This window comes from Pinus tabuliformis, chromosome X (assembly GCF_031772625.1).
Source record: "Pinus tabuliformis cultivar Carrire ecotype Pingquan chromosome X, CPIR1, whole genome shotgun sequence".
Lineage (NCBI taxonomy): Eukaryota > Viridiplantae > Streptophyta > Pinopsida > Pinales > Pinaceae > Pinus > Pinus tabuliformis.
This window is the reverse complement of record NC_142308.1, coordinates 144,609,718-144,634,366: the sequence shown is the minus strand read 5'-3', so window position 1 is coordinate 144,634,366 and position 24,649 is coordinate 144,609,718. Positions and strand designations below refer to the sequence as shown.

The following is a 24,649-nucleotide window of genomic DNA, read 5'->3' as shown; positions in this document are numbered from 1 at the left end:
TCTATGAGCCCACCGAGATTCAGACCATTCTTTAGAAGAAAACATTTTTTGCAAGTTTTTATGTTGACCATTGAGACATTGCAACGTGAGGAAGTGAGTTGCAAATCTCGTAATTGCAGGCCTAACAAGCTCTTTGCCCCCATTGTTTTTCCTCATTAGGCTCAATACCTATGAGTGGTTGTAATTGTATTTTGTAATGCACTTGGCATGCTCTACAGTGTTTTTTACCCACACCACTTTGCTCATGTCCTCGAGCATGAGGTCTATGCAATGTGCAGCACATGGAGTCCAAAATATGGTATTATATTTGGACTCAAACATCTTTCCAGCAAGAACATAGTTTGAGGCATTATCGATGATGACTTGCACAACATGCTGCTCCCCAACTTCCTGAATAGTGTCATCCAAAAGCTCAAATAGAAGGGCTGCATCCTTCACCTTATTAGATGCATCAACTGATCTAAAAAACATGGTTCCTTGAGGGCAAGAAACAAGGAAATTAATGATATTGTGGTTCTTTCCATCAGTCCATCCATTTGACATGATGGAACAACCTGTTTTGAGCCATGAATCTTTAAATTCAACCAAGTACTCATCAATGGAAGATATCTCTTTTTGCAAAAGAGGTCCCCTCAAGTCATGCATACTAGGGTCTTTGAAGCCTTTTACTGCAGCTATAACAGAGTCCCACATAGCTTGGTAATAAGGTGAGCGAGCAACGTTAAATGGGATATCTGAATCATATCACCATCTTGCAATGTATTGATGAGAAGTTTCTTTGCATTGTTTTTTCCAATGTTGATCCAAAGTGGGTTGACGACTTGGCTGGGAGGAAGTGGGATTAGAAGAGGCAATGTTGGCAGAAGATGAGAAAAAACTTTGGATGTTTGTTCTTTTTGTTCCTTTTGATGGTTGGCCACAAGAAGGATGAAGATAGTGAAAGGGGTCATTGGTGGAAGGGATAGAAGTTGAGTCTTGAATCTCATAATCATCATACCCACTCTCTTTCATGGCTTCTAATAATTCCCTCTTCCTTGCAATGTCATCTTGGATGGCCTTCTCCCTAGCCTTATCCTCATAAAAATTTTCAAGCTTGGAAATGTATTCTGCCCTAATAGGACCTAACACTGCATTTGGTGCATCACATGGCTTTACTTGGCCTCTTACCCCAGCCAAGTGTTGTTTCAATCTAAGAATACCCCCACCTCCAATAGATTTATGGCATAATTTGCATATCATTTTTCCATCAATTACATCACAATGAGCCCATGCACTGTCCTTTCCTTTTGGAGCCATGCTTGCTTGAAATAATTACAATTTACAAAGAAATCTGCCATTTAAAAAAAATTGCAGCTAAGCAACATGGAAAACCAAAGCTAAATTTAGGAAAACAAATGCATATGCAGGCTACAAAATTTGATAGCATAGAACTAGAGATTTGATAGCATAAATGATAGAAGTGAGAAGTTTATAAATTTATAACACAAAAATTTTTATTCATGGACAACAGTCAAATGAGAAATTTTCAAGTGAAGATCCTTACCTAGAAATGCAAACTAGCTTCCTTAGCCTCCCCTTGAAGATGCCAACTCCACTGACAGCTACAAACTATCTCCAAAATAGCTCCAACTCCAACTCCAAGATGACTACTCCAACAAAAACTCAACACTCTCCAAGCTCCCAAACAAACTCACAAACACTCATAAACACTCCAAATCAGATGTGTGAGACAAATGAGAGGGAGAGGGGCCTCTTAAAGGCTTGGAGAGGGTGTTTTTGGAGGGAAAGCACCCTTAGTTTCCCTCCAAAACCCCTAAACTTCATTGAGAAAGCCCCTGTGTGGGGCCTCGGTGGGCATGGCAGGTAATCGACCGGTGTAGGACGGAATCGGCTGGTTTGCTACAAACCGGTCGGTTCCATCCTACACCGGCTAGTTCCATCCTAAACTAGCCAGTTAGGGTCCATTTCTCGCGACCCTGCCTCCTTAACCGAGTTTTTGCTTTGGTTCCAACCGGTGGCCCTGTTGACCAACCGGTTAGATCGGTAACTGATTAGCTGGATCAGTTTTAAAAACTATGGCTGACGCAGACCCTAAAGGTTGATGCTAGGAGATTTCGTAGGGCAGATTAGGGCTGATATCTGTCTCTGACTGAGAGGTACTACTGCCGAGGGCATTCTCTGTTGGGTGAGCCATTTCTGGCACCCAGATTGTATTTTGAAACTGCTTAATAATAAAACCCTCAGATAGCTGCACCGGTTTTCCCGCATTGGGTTTTTCTGGGGACATTAGTCCAAAAATAACGGTGTCACTTGTGTGCTTGTTTTTCCTTCAGTTGATGATCTGTATGTGTTGAGATTGTACTTGTATTTATTTTCAGTATTTACATGGTAAATAAGTTGTTAATTAACATAACAAGTAGGAAGAAATAAATCAGAAAGTACATGAAGGATTTCTAATAGTTAGACTTAGAAATTCCAACATTTGTAGAGTACATATGGATATAAAAAAAATTCAAACTTCTTTAGTTATTTGAATGACAATGACCTAGAGCTCTTCCAACTCCCTCACTGTCACCCCCAAATGTGTGATCCTTCTTCTTCATAGAGGCTCTTATGGAGCTCTTGTTGACCTTAGATTGCATGTGATAACACCAATAAACAATGTAGTTATAGGAGATCCCAAAGCCAGACGTAGACTCCCTTTGTTCCTAGTACTAGTGTTCCTGCTTTGTTGAGTAGTGAATCCTTGATTCAAAGTTTCTTCCCCCTTGTCTTGAGTGTGATGAGTGGTGGGGCTCTTTGAGGGAATGCTCATTAAAGGTACCCTCCCATGATCACACATCAGGGGTCCCTTAGTGTTGGCTTCTCTCCAGATGACCTTAGTGTGGAGTGCATTGGGATCTTTACAATGATTGAAGACTTGGGCAAGTAGTCCTCTCACTTGTCCTTGGTAGTTAGATCTAGCATGCCTTCGCATCCTCTTGTTTGTTTCAACATTGATATTTTTCAACTTGTCACATCTTTATTGAATTTGCACCTTATCTTGTATTCTCTCTTAGCTGAATATTTTGTTTTTTTTAGATATATTCTCTTTCTCCACTTTTAGTATTGATGTAAGTGCTGCTTCCCCACTCCCACTTTTGTACTTACATTGAGTGTATTGTTTTAGTCATGTTGGCCTACTTTTGTGGTCCTTTCTTGGAAAGCTCTCTTATCCATCTTATCTACTTGGAAAGGTCCAATTTAACTAATGACTTTTTTATGATGGGTGCTCACCTAGATCTTAGAATTTAATAAATTCATTGATTGTTATTATTTCTTCTTATTTATTCGATCCTGCTTTCATATCTTCTCAATTGGAACATTACATTATTTTATTTTATTTTTATTTTCAATCCATGACTATTTTTATGACATTGGACGATATGATATTATATGATAGACGGCGTGTCACTTTCTTGACACACTGATGAACTTCTCCTCTTTTCTAGTTTTTGTTGTCTCTAAAGTTTAACGCTAGTTCAGTTTGTACTGAACTCCAGTCATGTAGCAGGTTGAACCTATAGCTCAAGTCACAAGTCAAAGCCATAGACCTCTGCTCATACTATAGCCTTGCTGGTCCTGTCATCCTTCATCTCTGTGGGTTCATCCTTGCTTTGCCCACGTGCCTGTAGCTATCCAGGGCTCTATTTTGTCACCCCCATGCTTTGTAGCTTCTGCTTCACTTTGTCATCCCCATATATATATATATATATATATATATATAGATGCCAATAACTTTAAATGAGATTCTTTCCCACTATAGATGCTAATTATTAGAAAACTGGATTTTTGTGAATTGTTTTTGAAGCAAACAAGCCTAGTTTAATAACTTCAGAATGAATAAATTAAATAAGAGATATTAAAATGATTGATAGATGAATGGATCGATAGATAATAATTCTATAATGATACATGTCATTAGTAGATGTTATGGGAACTTCTAGTTGGCTACACACAGCCCAGCTTACAATAATAATTAAATAATAATCTAACCCATGCATGGAATGAACATTTATGTTTGTTACATGTCCTCCCCCTTCAACGAGCTTTGTCCTCAAATCTCTGATACCACTAGAAGCAAACAAGCCAGCTTCATCATATAACCCAGATCAATGATAAAAAGAGATCATTCAATAAAGATATAATAAATGGATAATAGATGTATGAATGAATATATAAGAAGTATGCAACGATGTGTTACTAATATACATCATGGACAATTACAATTGGCCTACATGTGGGTTGACTTACAACAACAATTAAATATTAATCTAACCTACACATTTAACAAACATTAATGTTCGTTAGTCTTCTATTTTGTACCAGAGATGTTTGGCTTGCCTACGACCCTCAGTATTTATGCTGCGCTTGACTCACGCCATTAAATAGTGTTTGGAACCTTGCATTTGTGGTCTAGTACCCCAAAGGCAATTACATGGTTGTAATGTTGAATTGAGTGGTTCTCAGAATCTCAACAATTCAATACCTAAGTGGTATGCCTACCTAACAAGCATGTGCCCTGTGTACAAAAGCACCACAGCATAAGAATGACAATAGCATCCTCTCGGGGCACAACAGATGAACCTTATGCAGTTGGATTGTAACTCTCAAGTATTTCAAACTTTTGATTTTTGAATTCAGACAGCTGTTAATGAGAGATCCATGAAAATTGTATTGGATATTCGTCTTGAGATATGTTAGAAGTAATTTTTTTGATTCATTGTGTATATGCTCAGACATTTTGTTGGTTTTTATCATAGGTGTTGAGCAGGGACCACGGCTACCCCCTTCGAGTTGTTGTTCCAGGCACAATTGGTGCACGCTCAGTTAAATGGTTGGATAAAATAGAAGTAAATGCAAATGAATGTCAGGTAAGGAGATTTTCTTATTCTATACTTCTGAAGAAAACTTGAAGACTACTTACAATTCTATTAATTTATACTTTCGGAGCAGTTGACAGTCCTCATAAAGTACAAAAAATGTTTCAAAAAGACAAGATTTTATTGTTTTATCTGTACGATGTTTCTTTAATTATTATTGTTGTTGTTGATGTTACTTTCTTCTTCATATGGTGGTTGGAGGCCACTTAATTTTGTCACCCTAGCTGTTTCAGAGGTACTATCTTATTCTAAGGTCCATAATGAGAATAGGGAATTAAAGCATAGAAAAACTTAGTCCATATTGAGAATAGGGAATTAAAGCATAGAGAAACTAAGTAAAAGGATAGGATAATGCTTGGTATTGAGTGTTGACATGGTTGCCTGCTTAGAGGAAGTGCTAAGACAGTTAAAAGCCATCTTTTGACACATCATTAAAAAATAATTATATGGTGGTTTCGAATAAAAGAATAGAAAATGCATTCATAGTTCATACCATTAAAACCTGATACAGAACCACACATAAATAAAGAGAAAAAACTTCATCTTGAGCATGCTAGAAAACACTTTTAACAGGGATATTAAAGATTGTTATGGGAAAAGTGTAGGTCACTCCTTCAGATCATATCGTTGGTTTCAGAAATTTGCCCTTATAATGAACTCAAGTTTCTACCCTGCAAAAAGATGAAAGTTTCCCATGCCAAGAGCGACTCTACAGATTTTTGCTCCTTTCCTCATGGTCATACTGACTATGAAATCTTCTCTCTTTCTTTCAAGTACATATGCAATTTTAGGAAGATGACACTGCTCTCATGCTTTTCTGAGGAGATTTAGTATATTGTATTTCATTGGAATATGTATGAAATTTTGTGTACCTCACCTATATTCAATTACCACCATATAAATATTTCATTGGAGAGTTGGTCAAAGATGATCATTCTCAACCAATTTTTTACTCTTATATATTTAAGGCGATTTAGTGTACAGTGGTGTACAATTATGACAATGTCCTTTTGTACTTTCAATCTCCCTTTTTGTATGTGCTTTCAAGGTACTTATAGACTGAATTTTGGGGCAACAAAAGCTGGGCATGAATTCTGCAGTAGGAGAACTTTGACAGGAATCCCAGGGCAGTAGAATATATGCATGCATCTCAAGGCACAACAGAATTTTGGCACAATTCCTGAGGCTACGAAACCTGGGCAGACATCTTGACACAATGGAATCTTGGCATGCATCCACAGACACAAGAATTTGGACACTAGTCTTGAGTCAACAAAATCTTGGCTTACATCGGGAGGCAACAGAATCTCAGCATGAATCCCATGGCAACAAAGTATTTGTGTGCATCCAGAGGCAACAGAATTGTAGTACAATGGAATTTGAGCATGAATCTTGAGGCAAATTGTAACATATCCAATACCCTCTGTATTCTGTTGAGGATATGGGCTACTGTTGTAGCCACAAAATTTCACTCCAAATTCTTGCTCTCATAGCAGTGTAATGCACACAATTCTGTACTTAAGCTGTAACCAGCATTCTTACATGTAATTTATGGACAATAAGAGTTTTGCAGCGAAAATACGTTTCCCATAAAAATTATTTGACAACTCATGAGGACAGTCATCCATTTTAGTGCAGAAAACATATTTCTGCTTATACATTGAATGAAAACAGCTGGTTTATGGGTAATCACAGCAACATTCATATACAATTCTTTTACATACATATAATTACATTCTCTCAATGATTATGGACTCTTATGGCATACCCACGAGACCATTAATCTCAAACTGACATGGCTGGAAAATTGGAAATTAATATACTGGACAGAGGCAGAATTAATCCCTTTGTGCTACAATAATGGATGTGATAGACTCGGAAATTGTGTAAGATATTGTGTTCTATGGGACACATCCTGGTGGGGTTGCACCCCTCACATTTCCCACACTAGGGGATGGGGGGGAGTGTTGAATTTTTGTAGCTATAGTCGGTCTTCATAAATTGTTTTAGCCCTCAAAATATGAAAGAAATGATAAATATAAATGTATACTTCAAGTCGGCTTCAAAAGAGGGAAATTGAATTTTTGAAATTCAAATTAATTGTCTCCACAAGTTCAAGTCGGCCAGCCTACATGACACACCAATTTGGGCTCATGAGATGACTATATAAAGGCTACTCATCCTCCTCCTCAAGGCACCAATTCGAATCACATATACTCATCTTCTATTCACACGTGGGAGTTTAGAAGAACAAATTCTGAGGCAGCAGACCAAAATCGTTTGAAGGACAGTTGACCGAATTATGAGGTCAGGTTGACCAAATTTCTGAGGCTGTCTCAGCAGGCTGAATTTGTCTCTGGTTGACCAGGTTTGACCTGGGTATGTTTGTGGTCAGTTTAACCTTTTTTCTAACTGGAAATAAGATTGTATCTCTTGTTGAACTGGACAATTCCTCTAAGAAAAGGTTGCTGGGTGTTAAAATTGGCAACTAGGGCGAACTTCCACCTTAGGACAGCTCATATGATGGAGATGATTATTGCATTGGATTTCTCTTTTGGAGATGTACAATTTTGATATAAAGATAATCTCATTTTGACAAGCAGAAATGGAATTATGAATTTATTTCTCTTATGGACAAATTGTCAAGGTCGGCTCCAGTCAAATGTAGGGTCATGAAGCCCAATAGATGTGTCTCTTCACTCTCAACGAAGTGTATAAATAAGAGAGGCCTTTTCCTCATTTGGACATTATCTTATCACATCTTCTTCTCTCTCTTGATTGAGTTGTACAACATTGGAGGCATCTCTTCTTTGCGCGTGTGGCAGCTCCCTCTCTCTCTCTACTTTGCATGTGTGGCAGGAGGCCGAGTTTTTCTGGGTGAAACAGGTCGCAGATTTCAGGGTGTTGACCAGCGTTGACTTTGGGTGATTTGACCAGTGTTGACGTCAATTTTTGTGCCAGAACTTCTCTTTTAGGAGGCTGCATTTATTGGCACAGAAATTGGGGTGTGGGATAGTTTGACCAGCGTGGACTTTGGGTTGACTTCTGTTTTGACTGCAGAAAATTACAGCAGTCTTTCTCTCTCCTTTGACGGGGTTTGACCAAAGAATTTGAGCTGATTTGGAGGCCGAATTGGACTGCTGTTTGGAGAATGTTTTGGGGCAGCTTTGACCACCGTTGACTTTCTGCTTAGGGCTGATTTGGCAGATCTGTTTTGGGCTTATACTTATGATATTTGTATTCTCTCTCTCTGCTGAACTATTGAAGAATAATAAGAAGATTTGATCAAGGGGTTTCCCCACATTGGAGTTTGTCCCTAGCATCTACCACATCTTGTGTCCTCTTGTCTTGGCTTTTCTTCCACATATGATTTTATGTTCTATCTGCATTCACTGTCAATGTTTATAAGTTATTGCGATTGCTATTGGAAATAATTGAAATTGGTCATTGGGCTGCTAAAGGAACATTGAAGTAAATTAAGGTTAAACTGATCACATCTTCTTCTCTCTCTTGATTGGGTTGTACAACATTGGAGGCATCTTTTCTTCTTTGCACGTGTGGCAGCTCCCTCATTGTTTCACTGTTGAGATTTTCTATGTGTAATTGCATAATGATAAATGTGACACAAGAAGAATTGGCTAAAGAATCATTAGAAGTAATTATCATATTAGAAAGCCTTGTAAAATTAATTGGGGGGGAAAGGGGGGGGGTCGTGGAGAAATGTTTCCCCACACCCCCTTTTAGAGGAAACTCTCACCCATCCTTTGGTCAATTTATCTAACATATTCACTCGATGAAGGTTAAATCATCTATTGTGAGACTTCGATCTTCTCTTAGAAACTTCGATCTAGACCCAATACAACTTCTTGAGGCAACAACACCCAGCAATAGCAACGTTGACCTATACTGGCAGCAGCATCACATGACAACTAACTACGATATCAACAAGAGAACTTCGATCTTCCAAGCTAAAGCACAAGAGAGAGAGATAGTTGCACCAAAGGTTCGATTTTCTTCCTTTCCTTCTTCTAGATCAAACTCGCACTTCCTTTCCTTTCTTCTTCCAATTCACACTTTTTCTGTTGATTTGTGGTAGCATCGGATGTGCTCTAGCCATGAAAATTGGTGGAGAGGCTAAGGCACATAAGATCTCCGAAACCCAGGAATCGTTTTGGAAAATTCCATCCAATTGGAGAGATATTAAAATAATTAATATTTTTAATGGAGTTCCTAAGTCTAAACTTAAGAAAATTAAAATATTAATGGGTATTAATATAAAACTGGGTGAGAAGGTTCTAAATGAGGAGGAACAAGCCAAATCTAATCTTAGCCGTTGATTAGGGACTTATCTCGGTCATTGAAGACTCAACAGGAAAAGTATAAGAGGAGGCTTGAGGGTCATTTGGAGACACACTAGCAGATACTCAGTATCTCAAGGAAAATCGATCTCCAAGGAGAAGGAGATCGATTTTCAGAGGGAGAGTTGCAGGGTGGAGGAAGAGGGGGGATTAGCAGCAGTCAGGGGAGCTTAGAAGAAGTGACACAGGGACTCTGAGGGACAACGCAGAGGGAGACGCAGGGATGACACAGAGAGGGACCATAGTAGTGCAGAGCCACGCAAAATGACACAGGGTTGATGCAGTAGAGAAAGGAAGCTCTCCAAGGTGTCAGGAAATCTCAGAGAAAAAGTCTTATGTGTTTTCTCCCAGTATCTATGTAAATTTTTATGTAAAAGCAATTGCTGCTGAAGATTAATAAAACCCTGCTTTGCTGCACCAGTTTTCCCACATTGGGTTTTTCCAGGGACATTTGTCCAAAAATAACTATGTTGATGTGATTGATTCTTGTGCATATATTTATTTCTATATAATGGTGTGATATCTACAGTAGAATTTATTTTAATATTTACTGAAGGGATTTCATAAATAACTTATTGGGAATAATAAGTAGGTGAAATAAATCAGTTACTGTAGTAATAGAATTTCTGTTTAGAAATTTTCACATGTTATCAGAGCAAAGATCTGACGACAAAAAGGGAAAATCTATTATTGGTTAAGAGCATCATGCAAAGGCATCCACTCAAGGAGACTCGTGCAAATTTTCAGAAGAATGCACAAGAGACAGAAATTACGATTATTCTATGTTGGCTTCCAGATTGGAAGAAGAAGTTGCTTGCGTAGCAAGCTCTGCCTCCTCGGGGGTTTGGTATATAGACAGTGGAGCTTTCTGGCATATGACAGGGATCCGAGAATGTTTTTCAGATTATCAAGAAGAAAGAATGAATTTTCAGATCTCCATGGGGAATATGGCAAAGTGTACTCCAGTAGGGAAAGGTACTATAGTTTTTCAAATAGAAACACGAGAGCGGTTCCGAGCTACCACGATGCTGCATGTCCCAGGACTGGGGATGAACTTACTTTCCGTATCTCAATTTCAAAGCAAGGGCTATGATGTTTTCTTCATTAAGGAGAAAGTATACGTCAAACACCTGAGTTGGAAAAAGAAGGTCAATTTTGGAATCAGAAGTAACAGGTTGTACAGGTTGTAGCTAGAATCACCAATGGTACTAATAGGCAGTAATGGAGACAAGGATTTGAATGAACTATGGCACAAAAGGATGGGACATTTGCACCATGGGGCTCTGAGAATTCTCAGAACATTGTAACAGGAGTTCCAGATCTTAGTACTGAACGAGATGATGTATGCAGAGGGTGTGCTATGGGCAAGTATGCCAATGCAACGTTTCGAATAAGTAACAATAGGGCCAAGAGTGTACTAGCATTGATACACTCAAACATCTATGGACCGATGTCCACAAAAGCTCTTAGTGTTGCTGAATACTTCGTCACCTTCATCGATGACCATTCCCGGAAGACTTGGATCTACTTTCTGAAAACTAAAGATGAGGATTTCGGTCGATTCAAAGAGTTCAAGGCTCTAGTGGAGATTCTGACAGGAAAGAAGATAAAAGTGTTGTGCTCAGACAATGGTGGAGAGTATGATGACAAGGACTTCACCGATTTTTGCGCTAGGGAAGGCATCAAAAGAGAGTGGACAACTCCCTACAATCCGGAGCATAATGGAGTAGCAGAAAGGGAGAACAGGACTATTGTGGAAGCAACTAAGGCAATGATGTATGATTAGGATATGCCAAAATTCCTGTGGGCAAAAGCATGCAGCACGGTAGTCTATGTCTAGAATAGAACTCCTCATAATGCATTGGGCAAGATTACTCCAGAGCAGGTCTTCACCGGGAGACAGCTGAAGTTAGTCTTTTTAGGATATTTGGGAGTTTAGCATATTGTCATATACCCGACGAGAAGAGGAAGAAGTTAGATCAAACTGCAGATAAATGACATCTTGTGGGATATAGCGAGAATGCTAAGGCATATAGAGTCAATCTTTCATGGAGCAAGAAGGTCGTAGTTCATTAAGATGTAAAGTTCATGGAGGATAGAGCTTTCAGAAAATCTCGAGAAATGCCTTCCGAGAAGTAGTCAAAAGATGAGCCGTTGGTCAAACCACTTCAACCAGTGGAAGCTAGTACTAGAAATTCTCCTTCAGAATAGGAGGAATCACAGGAACAGGAAGAGCTCACAGATGTGCCTAATACCAAAGGAAGAACAAGCCGGAAACTCCGACACATTCTATAGAATGCAGAAGACTTCATTAGTGCACCCATGAACAGTAAAAGGGAGTGAAGAGAACTAGACAAATACCAGGCCTTAGTAGCTCATGTTGGAGAACCCCCCAGTTTTCAGGAGGCCGTTTAACATCAAGTATGGGTGGATACGATGGTAGAGGAATATAGCTCTATAATGGTGAATGATGTCTGGGAAGTGGTGCCTAGGCCTCAAAACATATCTATGGTAGGTTCGAGATGGATCTACAAGATCAAATATGCTTCAGACGGCAATGTGGAGAAATACAAGCCAAGTTTGTGGCTAAGGGGTATGCTTAGAAGGAAGGGATAGACTACGAAGAGACCTTCGCCCCAGTAGCTAGGTATACATCTCTTAGAACCATGATATCTTTTGCAACACAGATGTGGTGGGAGATTCATCAGATGGATGTCAAGACAACATTCTTGAATGGGGTAATAGAAGAGGAATTATACATTGAATAGCCAGAGGGCTTTGAGACACATGAGAAGAAATCTCATGTATGCAGATTAAAGAAAGCCTTGTATGGGCTTAAACAGACATCTAGAGCGTGGTATGGTCGAATTGATGGCTACTTGCAGAAGATGGTGTTCGTCAAGAGTGATGCAGATCCCAATCTCTACTATTTGCTTGTTGAGAATGAGCCTCTAGTCCTAGTATTATATGTGGATGATCTCTTCCTAACAGGATCATCCAGGCTCATTGAGGACTGCAAGAAGAATCTAGCCACAGAATTTGACATGAAGGATTTGGGACAGATGCATTATTTCCTAGGGTTGGGGGTTTGGCAGTAGAAGGGTGAGATCTTCCTTGGACAAGGGAGATATGCTATAGAAATCTTGAAGAGATTCAGGATGCAGGACTGTAGGCCTATGGCTACTCCAATGATTACCAACTGGATGAAAATTGATTCATCAGAAGACAAAGATGTTGATTCCAGCTTGTACAGGCAGCTCATAGGATCCCTGATGTATCTGGTCAATACCAGACTAGACATTTATTACGCTGTCAACACCCTCAGTTAGTTCATGGTGGAACCTAAGAGGGCGCATTGGGCAACAACCAAACATGCTCTCAGGTATATACAAGGAACAGTCGAGCTTGGACTATTGTACACTAGAGGCAATGTCATTAGGATGAGTGGGTTCACTAACACAGATTGGACTGGAAGTTCAATAGATCGGAAATGTACCACTGGGTACTGTTTCAACATTGGATTGGGGATGACTTCCTGGTGCAGTGGGAAATAGAAATCCGTAGCTCTAAGCTCAGCTGAAGCAGAATATATGGCCACTAGCACAACTTCGTGCGAAGCCATATGGCTTAGAAAATTGCTTGTGAACCTATTCCGTAGAAGGGTGGATGCGACGAGGATCATGTGTGATAATGAGAGTTGCATCAAGCTCTCTGAGAATCCAGTATTTCATGATCGGTCGAAGCATATTGATATCAAGTGTCACTTTGTTAGAGATTGTGTCCAACAAGGAGCAGTACAGTTGAGCTACACTCCTACAGGGGAACAGGTGGCAGACATCCTCACCGAGGCAACAGACCAAGCATTAGCACAAGAACCGATGCGGAAGGATTAGTGTGATGTTTTAGTGGTGGAACATTACTAGAGCACATTCCTCGCTAAGAGGGAGTGTTGATTTGTGGTAGCATCGGATGTGCTCTAGCCATGAAAATTGGTGGAGAAGCTAAGGCAAATAAGATCTCCAAAACCCATAGATCGTTTTGGAAAATTCCATCCGGTTGGAGAGATATTAAAATAATTAATATTTTTAATGGAGTTCCTAAGTCTAAACTTAGGAAAATTAAAATATTAATGGATATTAATATAACACTGCGTGAGAAGGTTCTAAATGACGAGAATCAAACCAAATATAATCTTAGCCGTTGATTAGGGACTTAATCTCGGCCGTTGAAGACTCAACTGGAAAAGTATAAGAGAAGGCTTGAGGGTCAGTTGGAGACACTCTAGCAGATATTCAGTATCTCAAGGAAAATCGATCTCCAAGGAGAAGGAGATCGATTTTCAAAGGGAGAGTTGCAGGGTGGAGGAAGAGGGGGGATTAGCAGCAGTGGTGGGAGCTCATAAGAAGTGACACAGCGACTCTGAGAGACAGAGCAGAGGGAGACGCAGTGATGACACATAGAGGGACCAAAGTAGCGCAGAATGACGCAGTAGAGAAAGGAAGATCTCCAGGGTGTCAGAAAGTCTTGGAGAAAAAGTCTCAGGTGTTTTTTCCTAGTGCCTATGTAAATTTTGCTGTAAAAGCAATTGCTGTTGAAGATTAATAGAACCCTCCTTTGCTGCACCGGTTTTCCCACATTAGGTTTTTCCGTGGACATTTGTCTAAAAATAACTGTGTTGATGTGATTGATTCTTGTGCATATATTTATTTTTGTATAATCGTATGATATCTGCAGTAGAATTTATTTTAATATTTACTGAAGGGATTTCATAAATAACTTATTGGGAATAATAAGTAGGTGAAATAAATCAGTTACTGCAGTAATAGAATGTCTGTTTAGAAATTTTCACATTTTCCAGCTTCAAGAGATATCGAACTTGCTTGTTGTGAGTGTGTTTCAAATGGCATCCAAATTCATTTATAGTCCTTTGGTGAGGTTGAATAGTCTTCTTTGAGGTCGACTTGATCATCTTAAGGCCGACTTGGTGTGGAGGCAACATAATTCATATTTGACTCAATACTTAACCTTTTTACATGATTCAAAAGTCCAAGAAGGGTTTCTTTAAGAGTATAATGACTCCATTAACTCAGAATAAATCTTAGAAGTCCTCAATGGGGACTTTGACCTAAAACATGATGACCCAAGCATGAAACCCATGCTTTAGTAAGTCATAATAATAAAATAATAATAATTCTTTTCGTTATTCTTGTGACAAGTACATTACATGATGACTCAAATATATTTAATGAAGACCGAACCTAGTTACATTTTCCAACACCAGAACCCCTCAGACTTTGAAAGTGTGATACTTGGGATATCCTAGCATGCATGCAATAATAGGGGCTTTGCCCTCTACATGTGAAGTCTCACCCCCAACTGTTTGATGTATCTATCCCCGCACTTGTTCCTGCACTAGCTCCTCTCCATCATCTTTGTGACTTTTCGAGTACACCTATATGTAGTGGGCCTTTTTCACCTTGTCTTTTTCTGCACACTTGTGCCTTAGTGCCCAAGTTTCTTGACAGCTGAAACAAAGCTTCTTCTTTCTCAACTCCTTCAGTGTCTCCTCGTCCATCTTTGGTTTCCTGGTCCACTCCTTTTGAAAAGGTTTGACCTCCTTACCCTTTTGAGGAAAAGAAGGTTTAGGAGTGAATTTGTTCTTAGAAGCAACATCCTACATATCCCCAATCTTATTAATTGCCGCAAAGAGAATGGTGGGTTCAAAGCCTTTGACCCAACCACGTAGAGGCTCCAACAACCCCTCTATAAATAGCATCACCAATTTGGCCACTAAGATATCTGTGACCATAACTACTAGTCTTTGAAACTTTGAAATGTAGGTTTCTGAACTGCCTGTCTGTCTTAGCTGGACCAACTCCCTAAAATGAAGCTCTGGGTCCTTCCTGTCAAATTGCTCAATGAGCCTTTGAGTGAACTTAGTATATGAAGTGATGTTGTTGTGACCCATTGTCACCAACCCATGGTACCACCACTCATGGGCCTCGTCTTCCAAGTGTAATGTGGCTAGCTTGATAGTCTCCTCCTCTGTCATTTGATGCAATTGGAAATATGTGCCCAATTTCTGCATCCATGACCAAGATGAGCATTTGAATGACCCATCAAAGCAAGGGATGGTCACCTTCCCCATTGCCTTTTGCAATTCGTTATTATACCTCAAAGATTTATGAAATGTTTTAGTCTTGCTCTACAACTGAAGGTGGCAGAAATCAGTGAAATTCATGACAACTTGGAACCAATGTTGTGAACATCACGTTCGAGATTAAATCGGCGAGGGGAAAAAATCGGAAAAAATCGTAAAAATCAGGAAAAAATTGGCAAATACAAAAATATTCTTTTTTTTTCTTAATTTTTTTATTATCTAAAGCATCTACAACATAAAATAAATACACTGACACATAAAAATGACAAAAGAACTAATATATAAGATGTGTAATATCATTTCTAGTGCTACATCATACATAACAGTGAATCATGTCCTGAATAGTAAGTCTTGACTCCTGAGTCCCAACTCAGCCTCAAAATATCAACAAAAAATATAATAATGTATCTCATATCATGAGTCATAATGTCATATACAATGAAATGAACCAAATAACTAATACTATTGATTTCCTTTACCCCTCTTGCGAGAAAATGCAATAGCTTTCCCTCTAGATGTAGATGTCGGTGGAGTTGGCAGTGGACTTTGCTATGCTCTAGAAGCTGAAGAACTAGGAGCTACAGGAGGTAGACCATGTCCTCTATTGGTGACAGGGGTAGCCTGGGTAGGTGGTGTCACCTCCTCCTCCTTCTCTTCGTCCACCCCCTCTATGCCTTCCACTACCTCCTGCTCTAACCAATCATCAATGGACTCCATGAGAGGCCTCTCGGCCTTAACCCTCCATGCAACAATGGTGTCAATCCCATCCCATGAGTTGGCTTCCATATCAGGTGTCCTCTCAAGTTGCCCCACCCACAATCGAAGATTGTAGTAGACGTAGACCATGCCATTAAGTCGTTGGAACTCCAACCTGTACAAAGGTCATAAAATAATAATTATAAAAAAATATTATTTAATGAATTCAAAAAATTAATTGGAAATTTGGAATATTTTAATTTTTAAGTTTTAAGTTTAATCTGTTACGCTTCTTGGTGTGTATTTTTTCAAATACACTCTAGTTGCGCTCACATCCCGAGGAGCTACATGTTTGGCTAATGATTCGAATGGCAAGCTTTCGTACATGGGTTACTCTGGCACCATAGGTTCTCCACCATGCATCTACAACAAAATTACAAATAAGATAAACGTAAGAAAAAAACGAAATTTGAAAGTTGAAGCAAAGTATGAAGTTATGAACTTGAAGAGACAATGAAATTTGAAACAAACTAAAAAATTCCTGGAATTTTAGTCTTCCTATCAACCACAGCGATATCAAAGCTAAATGTGCCACATGCCATCTTGTATATATCCATTTCTTTGGAGATTTCTGTACGTTCTGCTGGAGATGGCACCATCCTTTGAACACAGGTGAAGAATCCATCTATGACCTTAGCATCAAATAAGAACCCACAGGGGTAAGAAAATTTGGGGTTCAGGTAGATCCCTGCAGCATGAATGGGACAATGGAGTGTATTGTTCCATTGTTCATCAATCACTTCCCATAGGAGGAGTTGTTTCTGAAACCTCTCATCCCCCTTATCATCATAGTAGGTCCGAATGGATTCTTTGGCCTTGTCCATGGCCTCATACAAGTAGCCCATTGCGGGTTTGTCACCATCAACTAATCGAAGAACTTTTACCAAAGGTTCAATAATGCTACACACCTCCTGCACTCCTGCCCAGAAGCTTTCCTGGTATGAAACTAATTTGCATATGGCCTCTCCCTTTGGTTTGCGGCTAAATACCAAAGCACGCCACTCATCTGAAAGAAACATTCTCTTCACATCCCACATAGAATTCAAGAGAGATTGAAGAGATATGAAACTGGTGGAAAACCGTGTAATGGCGGGGCGCATCAACTTCTTGTTGTTGGTGAATTTTCTCATCAAATGAAGCACAGATGCATGACTATATATAAATTTTGTAATGCTTTTTGATGAGTCAACAATATCTTTGACAAAAAGAATTTTTCCTATGTCCTCCAACATCAAATCAATGCAATGTGCAGCACAAGGTGTCCAAAATAAAGTAGGACGCCTCTCCATAAGCATCTTGTCAGCAACAACATAATTTGTAGCATTGTCCATTATGACTTGGACAACATCTTTTGAACCCACCTCCAAAATATACACATCTAGCAAATCACATAATAATTTTGCATCTTTGATATGTGCAGATGCGTCAACAAATTTCATAAACATTGTCCCCTTGGGACAATTAACCAAAAAGTTTATAAGGCTTCTCCCCTTTTGATCGGTCCAACCATCTGACATCACAGTGCATCTTGTGTGTGCCCATGATGCCCTAAACTCCTCCAATCTTTTGGTGTAGTCAACCTTTTCATATTGAAGAATGCGGCCTCCAAAGTCATCATAAGAAGGGACTTTGTACCTTGGGCCAACAATTGCAATAGCATTAACATCAGGTTGGAAAAATGGATTATTCCTTGCAATGCTGAAAGGAATATCATTTCAAAGAAGAAACTTGCCCAACAACTTGTCAGCTTCTTCTTTCTCCTTTTTTTAAGCATCGAAGAGATAGATGGTTGTGAACCAGCTATGGTTCTAGGAACAAAATATGATGAGGTAGCTACAGGGTTGGTTGTAGATACTGATGTTGAAGTAGAACCAGTGCCACTATCATATTCACCTCCTAACACTCTATTCCCTGCTAGTTGATTCCTCAGATCTGACTTGGACAGTTTGGCTTGCTCTAATTCTTCCAATGATCTGAGGGCTCTTCGGATGATTTCCGGATTTGTATTGGTGCAAGGCCCTACCTCATGTCTAGGGATTTGTGCAAGTTGATACTTCAATCTATAAACCCCCCCTCCCATATGATGCTCACACAACTTGCAAAACAAGTTTGCTCTATCAAACCCTCCATTAGGTTCACCAAATTCCCACAGAGGGTCCAATTTCCTTGGCATGTTTGTAACTTGGTTGAATTCTTGATTTTTAATGTAAGATAAAGTTTGAAGTTGAACCTAGGGCACAAGAAGAATTGTAAGTTTAAAAAATAAAATAAAAAATTACATACATGATACAACACATTGAATTTTTGACAACAAAAAAAAAACCTCAACTCAATGTAACAATAATAGAAAAAATGCACATTCAAACCCAAACAAAAATGATGCAAAAAAATAGAACACAAGAAGAATTAAACTAATAAATCTAACAATCAAGTCTATGGAACAAAAATGAAAAAAAAACACAATCAAATCCACTCAAAAATCATTGATAATCAATGGGTTATAGAATCCCAAGCAAAAACAAGAAAAAAACAAATAATGGCCAAATTTGGTGCCCATACTTGGAAACCACACTTTGCTGTAGAAATTTGGTCCAAACACAAATTTGTCTTGCTTGGGATGCTAATTTTTTTTGTTTTTCTCGTCATCTGCCCTAGTAGTCCCCTTCCTCTCTTCCTCAACTCTCAAACAAGCCCGCTATCTGCAAAAAATGACAAATAAAAACCAAAAATTCGCTTTAAAAATGCGCTGTTTCGAACCCCTACGATTTTTTCCCATCAACTCGTGATTTTTTCGCTTTTTTTTTGTAAATAAAAAAAATCGCCCAAAAATCGGGAACTCGAAAAAATCGCAATTAAATCGCGATGTTCCCAACATTGCTTGGAACTCCCGTCTCAATGATTTGTATTCCTCCAAATAATCTGCATGAGGAATCCCTTGACTAGACTGCTTTGTTTGGTCCTCTACTGTCTCATGTAAGAACTGAAGCATGTTTGGTCTGGGTGTTTTACTAAATGAGTGTGAATGGCTTTGTGTAGTAGTACGGGCATGACTGCCCTCTGCACTGTTAGACCCTTCTCCATTTATTGGTTCTTTTCCGGTGGAAGTTCCTTTGTTTGTTATCCCTCTCATCAGCTCCACCATTTCCTTTTGACCCTGTTGTCGCGCGGATTGGCACGACAACGCTCAGACCGGGGGCTGTCACTCTGATCCCCGATCCCTCCGTTTAAGCCTGTCTCCCGCGGCTAAGGGGGGTAGTCCCTGTGAGATGATGAGACCAACTGTCGACCAGTTGGTTGGGAGACACGAGATACGATATAAAAAGCACTCGATGGATTTGATTAATTGAGCAGACCAGTGCCTTAAGAGATTATTATTGCAATGATTACTCGTTAAATGATAAGAAAGATGAATCGTGAACAGCAATCATTTGTCATCAAAAGGTATCAGCGAAATCACATGACCAAAACGATATCCGGCAACTGAAAATTTTGAAGAGATAAATGCCTTAAAACACCCCGAGAATCGCAAATCATTAACCAGATATCAATTTCGTATCTCGACTTGAAAATTTAGATCCCAGCATGAACGATATAACATGAAAACCACTGAGACTGGTAAAAATAATTTTCCACGAAATTTTTTTTTTTTAAATTTTTTTAAATTTTTTTATTTTTCAATATTTGAAAAATGAAAATTAAAAAAAAAAAAAAACTAAAAAAATTAAAATATAAAATCTATTTTAAAACTAAATTATATTAAAACTAAACTAAAAAAAATAAAACAAAACCTAAATTTTTATATATATATATATATATATTTTATTTTTTATTTTAAAAAAGAAAAAAAAAATTGAAATCTAATTAAAGTTAAATCTAAAAAACCTAACTACATAAAAATGAAACTAAATTTTTTTTTATTTTTCTTTTTATAAAACAAAATCAAGTTTAAAATCTAACTACAAATAAAACTAACGGTAACACATTAAAAATTAAAGAAATCTAAACTAAATAAAATCTAAAAAAAATCTAAAACATAAAGCTAAATCTAAACATTTATTGAAATATAAACAAACTCTACGCTATCCCTTTTTTGATTTTATATAATTTAAAATACAATAAAACAAACCCTAAACTAAACTAAAAGGAAACAAAATAAAAATCGAGCTACAAAAATCGAAATCGAATTGCATGAAACTGAACTAAGGACTAAGAAAAAAAATCTAAACGAATCTAAACTATGATACCGCATACAACCAAAATCGTATATACAAAGAATGAAACCAATGAAGAAAGCGACCAGGCGAATGGCTTTTTACACAGTCGATGGCGGCAGCGGACAGAGGTTTTGAAAACAGCTTGAAGTTACCTGAGGATTTTTGCAGCGAATACCTTGACTGGGCTCGGATATTAGAGGGGACCTAGCCGTTAACTGAAAATCGTAGCCAAATATGCCCTTTCGATGCGTGCAGCCAGCAGATTGTTTCGACCACAGAGATACTCGTTTTTCAGTGGAAATCGAAAGTGCTGAAGTGGGAACGCAGGTACACCTGATGCTGAACGTAGGTGATTGAAGCGTATCTGGACAGTTGTTAAATCGATTTGGCTGATATGATGAAACTGACCAGCGTAACCCCTGAAACCATGACTCCTCTGCGTGAATGAGGGCCTGTTATCGCTTCAACATTTTACGTCTCTTACTGTGCATGCAGATCCGTGGGATTTAAATGGAGAAAAACGAGTGTGAGGGCAGCAACAGGAGGAGACAGCGCGTGATTCGAAAACCCAGATTACACAGGCAGGATCCTTTGAAATGTATGGTGCTACACCCCTAGACTGCAATTTAAAAGAAACAAAACCTTATACCTGCAATGGACAAAATCACCCAAAAAATGATATAAGCCTCAAACCAAAACTGAAAACCCTAATGAAAACTTAGATCAGCTAATTAATGTACAGATTTGGCCCCTTAATAGCCAGATTCGGCAATAAGCACGGAAAATATTTAAAGAACAGAAATTTCAGATTGTCACTGTGAAGAACTTCAGAAAATCTCTCATGCAAATTAGAAAAATAAACCGAATGATAAACCCAGGATCAAATCCAACTGGGCTCAGCAAAAAATGCTTGCGGGAGTTGGCTGGTTCAGCCGAGAACTTCCCCGAACGCCCACAAAATTTCCTTCAATGATGTTTTCTGCACAGCTCAAAACAACCGTCAATAAAGAGGGCAAAAATGCTGCTAGATCTCAGGAAGTAATGGAGATACCTGCCATCACTTCAGAAACCCTAACAGCACCCAAACCCTAGCAAGTGAGCAAGATACCTGTACCCACAATACTCTACAAAAGCTATTATTAATGGCTGAAAAGAAAATATGCAGAAAATTAAACGATCTCACAGCATTTCAAGAGAGTAACACCAGCAAGATATGGACCCCAAAGTCTTCTTTTATTAACCAGAAACAGATTTACAAGAGAGCTTCTTCAGTATCAGACTCACAGATCGAATGATCTGAAATGACCACCTAAGACCCTATATAAAGGAAATGATCCCAACGGCTAGTTCGAATGATCCATGTAGAAATGATCTCGACCGTTGACGAGGATCAAGACATCTCTTGATCTCATCCGTCGATTTATTCACTTAATATTTTATTTTTTATTTTTTATTATTTATTATTTTATTTTATTTTTTAAATTTTTAAATTTTTTTAAATTTTTTTATTATTTTATTTTATTTTTTAAATTTTTAAATTTTTTATTATTTTATTTCATTTTTTAAATGGATCATCGAACTAAACCTTCGGAAACATCACCTAGGACCTAGGACTTAGGACTCACGAGGGGATTTAAAACATTTTTTGACCCTCAGGACACATTACATCATGACTTTTACAATTTACATCTTAAGGGACAAACCCATTTAATACAGACCCTCACAAATCACCTAGTTTTGCGACACAACTATAATCTAGCAGATCAACACACTAGGATTCTCCTAAAGTTCTAAGTGACAAAATCCATCCCGGCTTTGGGGTCAGGTTTGAAGGAAAACTCTGCCGATCCATGGATCGGTGAGACGAAAAACCTTCCGGGACGTAGATTACCACTAGAAAATTAGGTCCACCTAGGGAATTCACATACGCGACTCATATCTGCTAAGATTATCTACAATTAATACATGCAGACTGGGTTTACAATTAGATTGATCAAGCTGCTGATGACTGCTGGATGGCATGGACACGCTGATCAGGTGCTGCCCCTTTCTTGCAAAGAAAAAGGGGGGGTACTGCATGGGTAGTTGACCAGTAGAGGTCAACATCTGGCTCTACTTGGGGACACGTTGCTGCTTGCAGGAATGTGAGAATCCAGAATCTGCATCCATACAACACAAGAATAAGTAGCGTCCATCCAAAAAATCAGCATATACATTAAGCACAGGAAAGAAAAAAAAGCTCTTCATTTATTAACTATCTAAAGCAGAAATGAAAATGCGGAAAAAGCAAGGAGTAGGGTTAGAAATACGATACAAAGGATGCCCTACGGCATCAGATGTGTTCAATATAGTGCATACTGAGCATTTGCCTGCTTTCAGGCAAATCTGTCGGCTGCTTGTCGGATGTACCATGTCCAATTCTGCATAAGGTAGGACTCTTTCCTATCCGAAAATCAAGCTGCTCGCGGCCGTCTGATTCGTCAAATCTCCTTCTTATTTTCTTTCTCTTACGCTTTTTCTTTCTGGTAGGTTGAATTACTAATGACCTGGAACTCTCTGTTTCAAAACTATCAGATGAAGTATATAAGATCTGCGTGATATGTCCTTTTTTATCCTGCATCTGATCTTTATCATTCTTAAGTCTATCCGGATCACCCTCAATTAACCATCTTTCAATCGAATCAATAACCTCCTCATAAGATGGAGCTTGTTGCAGCAAATGAGAAGGCTCCTGATCTGTTGATGTTCCCTGGTTTCTCTCATTTTCCAATTGCTGAAACCTTTGAACCTGTATTTTAAATGCATCTATCTGACTAGAGTGCTCAACCTTTATAGCGCTAATTTGTCTGGCATGGTGTTCTTGCATATCTTTTATTACTTTAACATTTCCTTCCTTTATGTTCATCAAGCAATGCTGTATGGAATTTATTTCTTCTCTATGATTCGCTTGCATGTCAGCCAACTGATTATTATGATTGAACGTCATGATAGTCATTTCCTCATCCATAGTGAATAACTTATTTTGCATAGAGTTAATTTCCCTATCATGATCAGCTTTCATGGTCACCATATTTTCCTCTAAGACTGACATCTTGCTTTGCATGCTTCTAATTTCTGTTTCATATTTAGTTTTTATGGCCTCAATTTCCTTAGCATGCTGATTTTGCGTGACTTCAGTCTCCCTATTACGTTTTTCCAGGTGGGTGCATAAAGTTTTCACATCATTGACATAATTAGTTTGATTGATTTCCATATTTCTCACCAGCATCATTAGATCTCGTAAAATTTGTTTTTGCTCTTCCCTTTCATTGTCATTTGTCCCTGATTTTTCACTATCATGAACTTGATCTGCAATATTTCCGGTGGATGACACATTCTGACATGATGAATCGTCTTGGGATCTTTCAGCTGGACCTCTTATCAAATTACTTTCATTCTGTTGCACTTTTAGAGGCAGAAGGCAAGCTTTTTGGATAACCATATCTATTTTTAAAAGCATCGACAATGTCTTCTAAAGAAGTGAAAGATTCCTTTGGAAAATTGTTAAACCAATTCAAAGCATCATCTTCTAAAGAAAGGGCAAATAGGCGCATTTTGATATTTTCATGATTAAACTGAGGGGATCTACAGTATATGATCATGATGCGAGTAAACAAGACTAGATGCCTTCTAACAGCGATTGGATCACCACCCGAGAAAATAGGTAACTTAGGAATGGCATCTTCCGGAAAATCATGGAGACGTTCAGTAAAACGACATGGCTTAAATGAATAATCCATGATGAATGATAAGGGATTAAAAGGATGATAGAACTAGATATCTGCTCAAGAAAATCAAGAGATGAAAACAGTGGAGTCGCCACTTGAACAATGAATCTGATTCTAGGATCCAAAAAGTAACCACAAGCAGATATGAGGAAAGCTTCTTGTCTGGGAAGAATGAGAAAGTGGAGTCGCCACCCAAACAAGAAACAAACCGAAGAGATGCTACTGATATGGTGAAAAATAAGGCAATAAAAGATCCAAATGATAACCCAAAAGGTTGAATTTGCCAGCTCAAAATGAGAGATGAGAAAGATGAGAAGGTGAAACTCCAGGAACAGAAAAACTCTGTCCCCGGCAACGGCGCCAAAAAATGTTGGCGTTGCCGGGCCAGATGAAGAGATAAGAAATGAGAAAAATGATTTGTCGTTTGAAACACTGAGAAAAATTATCCCCGGCAACGGCGCCAAAAAATGTT

The 24,649-nt window shown here is 38.6% G+C and overlaps 1 protein-coding gene across 1 annotated transcript in view; it reads left to right on the top strand.

Annotated features, from left to right (window-relative positions):
- The window catches only part of SOX (sulfite oxidase), a 348,282-nt gene that overhangs the window by 230,753 nt on the left and 92,880 nt on the right, over positions 1–24,649 (top strand). The window contains exon 8 of the mRNA XM_089446856.1: positions 4,803–4,913. Within this exon, the coding sequence (XP_089302982.1) occupies positions 4,803–4,913 (111 nt within the window). The remainder of the gene's footprint in view (positions 1–4,802; positions 4,914–24,649) is intronic.